This window comes from Microtus ochrogaster, linkage group LG2, assembly GCF_000317375.1.
Source record: "Microtus ochrogaster isolate Prairie Vole_2 linkage group LG2, MicOch1.0, whole genome shotgun sequence".
Lineage (NCBI taxonomy): Eukaryota > Metazoa > Chordata > Mammalia > Rodentia > Cricetidae > Microtus > Microtus ochrogaster.
In genome coordinates this window covers 45,669,272-45,675,271 of record NC_022028.1, presented here as the reverse complement: position 1 = coordinate 45,675,271, position 6,000 = coordinate 45,669,272, and the positions used below count along the sequence as shown (strand labels likewise).

General features: G+C 45.5%; 1 protein-coding gene across 1 annotated transcript in view; it reads right to left on the bottom strand.

The window, feature by feature from the left end:
- Positions 1–6,000, bottom strand: part of Snrpd3 (small nuclear ribonucleoprotein D3 polypeptide) — a 17,334-nt gene that overhangs the window by 846 nt on the left and 10,488 nt on the right. The window contains exon 4 of the mRNA XM_005360191.3: positions 3,512–3,704. Within this exon, the coding sequence (XP_005360248.1) occupies positions 3,512–3,704 (193 nt within the window). The remainder of the gene's footprint in view (positions 1–3,511; positions 3,705–6,000) is intronic.

The window sequence follows — 6,000 nt, the reverse complement described above, 5'->3', positions numbered from 1 at the left end:
CCTGCCTCTGCCTCCCGAGTGCTGGGATTAAAGGCGTGCACCACCACCGCCCGGCGATATTATTTTTTTAAATAAATAAAAGTGAAATAAAATTTGATTTTTAGAAAGTTTAGCTGCTCTGTCAACTTTGGAAAAGTATCCCAGTTTAAAGTGCTAACAGCCACATGGATCTAGAAATGTTAAATGTAATTTTGTGTAAAAGTAACATACTGACTAATTACCTATATAAGGTCTTTTCTACAGAGTTGATTATAGAAACTAGCAAAACATTCTATAGATAATGAAAAACAAAACAAAATAAGCATGTTAGCACACACCTGTAATACCAGAACTTGGGATGTAGAGACGGTGTGTGTGGTGTTGTGTATAAATTTCAAAGCCTGCTATATTGTGAATTTATTTATAATTAATTTAGCTCTAGTAAGAGAAATACTGGTTTTCAGAGTTTTCCTTACTAAAATCAACACTGAAAAGGACACACGACAATGCAACTTTATCATTTTGAACTGGCAGCAGAATTGCTGTAGGCGGACAGATGGACCAAGTCACTTCCAGGAAGAACATACTAACTTAGCACAGCGAAGAACCCTTCAGCAGCCTAACTAACTTTGTTTCCAAAGATGGGTTATTAGTGCGATCTATAAGGAATAATCAGCACATTATCAATAAGATCATTTTTTGTTGTTGCTTTTCTTTTCAAGACAGGGTTTCTCTGTAGCTTTGGAGCCTGTCTTGAAACCTAGCTCTTATAGACCAGGCTGGCCTCGGACTCAGAGATCCACCTGCCTCCTGAGTGCTGGGATTAAAGGCGTACAACACCACTGCCCTGCTAAGCTCATTATTTTTGTATGTTAAATGTCTACACACACACATACACACACACCTTTCCTCTGAATCATCCATTTTATGACTATATTCACTTTTTACTGGAAAAGTAATACTGACGTGTGTCTTAGGGTTTCTGTTGCTGCGAAGATACACCATGACCACAGCAAATCTTACAAGGAAAACATCTTTAATAACTTAATTGTTTTTGGTTTTTTTTTTAAGTTTTTTGAGACAGGGTTTCTCTGTAGCTTTGGAGCCTGTCCTGGCACTAGCTCTTGTAGACCAGGCTGGCCTCGAGGCCTCGAACTCACAGAGATCCGCCTGCCTCTGCCTCCTGAGTGCTGGGATTAAAGGCGTGCGCCACCATCGCCCGGCTACTACTTTGTTTCTTGAGGCAAAGGCTCTCACTGGCCTCGAGCTTGACATGTAGGCTAGACTGGTTGGCTAGGATGCCCAGGGATCCACCTTGGTCTTGTCAGTGCTGGGGTTACAAGCAGGTGTCACCATGCACGGACTGAGCTCAGGTAGTCATACTGTATGGCAAGCTCTTTACCCACTGAGCTATACTACCCTGGCTCTCAATTTGTTTTTGAAACTCTCAAACACGTACACTTAAGTGCTAGCATCTGTTAATTCTGGGTAAGGGGTTTTATTACTGAGTTTTTCTGCTCGAAAGAAATGCTTAATAACAAAAACAAACTAACACTACCCATAAAAATGCACAGGACTCCCACTCTGGAACCCAAAGTGCCTAGGATTCAGATGGGAACCTATACACATGCTGATAGGGACCAGAGCCAGGGCTGGGAAAAGCACAGGTGCCTAGAGCAGCCGTCAGCAGGGTTGAGAAACTCACTGCCCGGGTGACAACATTTGACTGGCAAAGACGGGACAGCTAGTGTCACTGTAACAGCAAGAGCAGCCCTCCTGGAAGCAAAGGAAAAAACATCTCTCTCACACCGTTTTGTATTTATTAATCTGTGTGTATTTTGTGCTTGTAGAGGTCAGAGGACAACTTCTGTCAGGCTTACGTGACAACCACCTTTATCCTCAAGCCATCACTGGTCCCAGGATTTTCTTATCAGCTTTTTAGAATTCTTAAAACAAACAACAAAAAAACCCAAACCATTCTATCTTTTTTTTTTTTTTGCTTTTTTGAGACAGGGTTTCTCTGTGGTTTTGGAGCCTGTCCTGGAACTAGCTCTGTAGACCAGGCTGGTCTCGAACTCACAGAGATCCGCCTGCCTCTGCTTCCCAAGTGCTGTGATTAAAGGCATGCGCCACCACCGCCCGGCCAAACCATTCTATCTTTAAACACAGAAGCTACCTCGGACATAAAACATGTAAAATATACTAAGGGAGGACCCAAGGCCTTTTATTCATCAAATCTTTTCCCAACACCAATGTATTTCCTTAGGACTATGCTTTTGTACCTAATAATGCTGCAGAACTTTTCAGAAACCCAAATATAAACCATAATTAGGCTAGCCTCCAAGAGCAGCTTAGCAGTCACTGGGGGACAGTGTGGTTACACTGCTGGTATGTGTCAAAGGAGGGATTTAATGCCAAGTTTAAGAAAATTTGAAACAAGGAATGGCAAGATGGTTCATTAAGTAAAGGTGCTTGTTGCCAATCCTGCCGCCCAAGTTCAATTTCCAGAAAGCCCCCGGGGGAAGGGGAGAACTGACTCTGACCAGTTGTTCTCTCATCACCACACGTGCCCCTACCCCACAAATAAGCTAATTTACGCAATTTCAGAAATTAACAAAAAGAGTCAGGCAGTAGAAGCACACACCTTTAATCCCAGCACTCAGGAGGCAGAGGCAGGTGGAGCTCTGTGAGTTCGAGGCCAGCCTGGTCTACAGGACAGCCAAGCTACACAGAGAAACCCTGTCTCAGGGAACAAAAACATCAATCTGCTGTTGTGGCTATAAGACTAACACTGTGAGAGATCCTGTCCTAGCTGCACCCTCTTTTGGGAGGTGAGAACCGTAAAGAAAGCGGATGGAAGAGAGAAACTCCCGGGAAGCAGCTCTTAGGAACTATCACCCATGTTGAGCTCGGGTTCCCAGTGAAGCTGCAAGGCCAGCTGTGCTCCTAAACAACCCCAATAGCTCGCTGGTTCATCAAGACAGACTTGAGTGGAACTCTGGTTTGTTGTTCCCCTTTCTATCTTGGGTAATTGAGGGGCACGGGGCAGGGGGAGGGCAGGCAGGATATATCACATACAACTCTAGGAATGCAGCGGTACTGTTTCAGGTGTCACTCCCCATCCTCACTAGACCATAGCAAGGCCCCAAAGAGGGCCTTGGATAGAATTTCTGAAAAGGAAGGACCTTCACTATAGGACTATTTCACTTAAGACAGGGCTCTCTCTACCTGCCTCTCCAGGGTCTTGCTATGTATATGTAGCTCAGGGTGGCCTTTTTGCCCTGGTCTCTTGAATGCTGGGATAAGTGTGAAGGAATCTGTATTTTTTTTTCCCCTAAGGAGAGATTAGGGATTTTACTAACTCTGTTGATAGGATCAAGTAAGACAAGAAAGATAATGGGGAAAGGCCCTCATTACCAAGGATTTCTCAAGCCTGGGAGTAGGTCAGGATGGGGTATATCGTCATGTGTGGAGGGCTTTTCTCTAAAAGGAAGAGGGTAAGGATTCTGCAGCCAACCCCAGAAGCACCTACCTTGGGCCTTCAGGATAGCAGCTTTCCCTCTGCCAGCTCCAGAGCCTTGGTTCTTATTTTTCATGCTCTTTAACATCGGTGCATTTTTTAGCATGTCAGGCAAAATCAGAAATCGGATCTTGCTGCCACGGATGTATACCTGTTCCAGCTGTGCCACTCGGCCATCTCTGTAGGTGACTGTGATGTTGGACATCTGGAAGGGAATCACCAGCTTAATTGTAAAGGTCACAGCACTGAAGCACACAAAGCGAAGGAGCTTTAACCAGAGTAAGTTTAGAAACACAAAAGCCTGGCACCAGCATAAAAGAGTCAGACAAGGGGCTGGAGAAATGGCTCAGCAGTTAAGAGTACCGTGTGCTCCTCTAGAGAATCTGGTTTCAATTCCCAGCACCCACATGGCAGCTCACACCGTCTGTTATTCCAAATGCAGGGGACCCATGGTACCAGACACATATGTGGTGCACACTTGTACACACACACTTGTACACACACACACACACACACACACACACACACACAAAGTAAAAGCAAAATACCCACACACATAAACTAGAATAAATAAGTCTAAAAAAAAGAAAAAGCCAGACAAAGCTGTGAAACAGCACATCAATGGCTGGCACTTCCCTGTGCACCAGGCACTTGCATTTCACAGAAATGTCAGGGTTATGAGTTCTCCCAATTTTACAGATTACAGCCAAACAAAAACCATGTCAAACAGCTGATATACAGGAGACACTAGGCTCGAACCACTGAGCTCAGATGCACAGCCCAGCTTGCACTGCTTCCCGGGTAGCCTGTGAGTGACGGTGACAGTCTTTCTAACTTCATGCCAAACTGCAGCCTCTCATGGACCTGCTGGCACTGCATCCAGAAAGGCACCTTCACGGTCTTAAGTATGCACCAGATATAATTCTCTTAGTAGCTATTAGGAGGCAGATGACGAGGGACTGAGAAGTGAAGGCGGCAGCACCTGCTCCCAGCGCCTGCACAGGAGAGGAAGACTCAAGCATGCAGGGCTGAAGCAGCATATCTGCACAGCACTGAGGACACGTCAGAGATGGAAGACCACTCAGGTTTGTGGACGGAGACAGCTAGGCAGTACTTTGGGAGGACCTATGTGCCAGCATGAGTAGGTGTAGATTGAAGGGAAGGAGGAGTCTCTATGATGAATCCAGTCAGGGGGCCCAAGGGAATAGGAAAGTGACACAAACCTGCCAGCACCAAATTCAACAGGTGCCTCAACTGCCCAATTGCTCTGGGCAGAAAAGAACTACACTTTTCTAGAATGGGTGGAGCCTACACTGCAAAGATGTGCCATCTCCCAGACTTCTTTTTAAAACTTCTCCATGTTTACACTGCACACCTCCCTATCGGTTTCCCCCTCCCTTTCTTTCTCTGCCTCTTCTCCCTGCCCCTGGCCCCCTCCAAAACAACGTCACTTCTTTCATTTTTCATGTACATACACAATTCTATGTGAATACAAAATTTAGGAACTGCAAATGAGAAAAAAAAATCTAAGACTGGGTTAATCTGCTGAATGCTCCTCTTCTGCTGCATCGTCCCCCAGGACTGTCTTCTCTAAATGTCTTGCACTCTCCTGCTCTTTCTAAACGACCAGGTGGTCTCTTCTGGAATACCAACAGTGAAAAACAAAACCAAAACACATCAATACTGAGGCTGTCCCTGCTTTATCTGAGCAACAGGAATGGTTTCTAGGATTTCAAACCACTGTTCTTGTTCTACATTCAAGGGCAAGGAGGCCCCAGTTTCTCACCAATCAGGAGCAGGCTTCCTATCACCATTTCCTTAAAAATCTCACAGTTCCTAAGTCCTTGCCAGTTTCCTGTACACACTTGAGCCTCTGCTACCACAAGTAAGTAGTTATGGTTGGCTCACCCAGAGAACCTGGATTCCACTAACTTCAATTCCAGACATACTTGTGACTCTATAGAAGATACCGGAGTGGCCTGACCATCTCCAGTGAAATCTAGCTTTGCCATCTTGCAGAGGTGTAACCCTGAGCAAATCTTCAGAATTTTCTGAGTCCCACTTCCCTCCCTCCCCTACTAAAGGAAATACAATACAACAAAAGTCAACATGAATACAGACAGCAAGCAAATGACAATGACCCCAGATAACTGACTCCATAGCGTGAGACCCTATGGGAGACAGCACAGCCTGTCAGAGGCAGATCTGACTTCATAGCGTGAGACCCTATGGGAGACAGCACAGCCTGTCAGAGGCAGATAACTGACTTCATACCGTGAGACCCTATGGAGACAGCACAGCCTGTCAGAGGCAGATAACTGACTTCATACCGTGAGACCCTATGGAGACAGCACAGCCTGTCAGAGGCAGATCTGTCCCCGAAGGCCCACACCCGTACTCACCCTATCCTTCCACACAAAGTCACACTGCCTTCATGTTCCATTCCCTACCTGAAAATGTGACAGACCACCTTCCTGGAACTGTTAAAAAAAACAATTAAA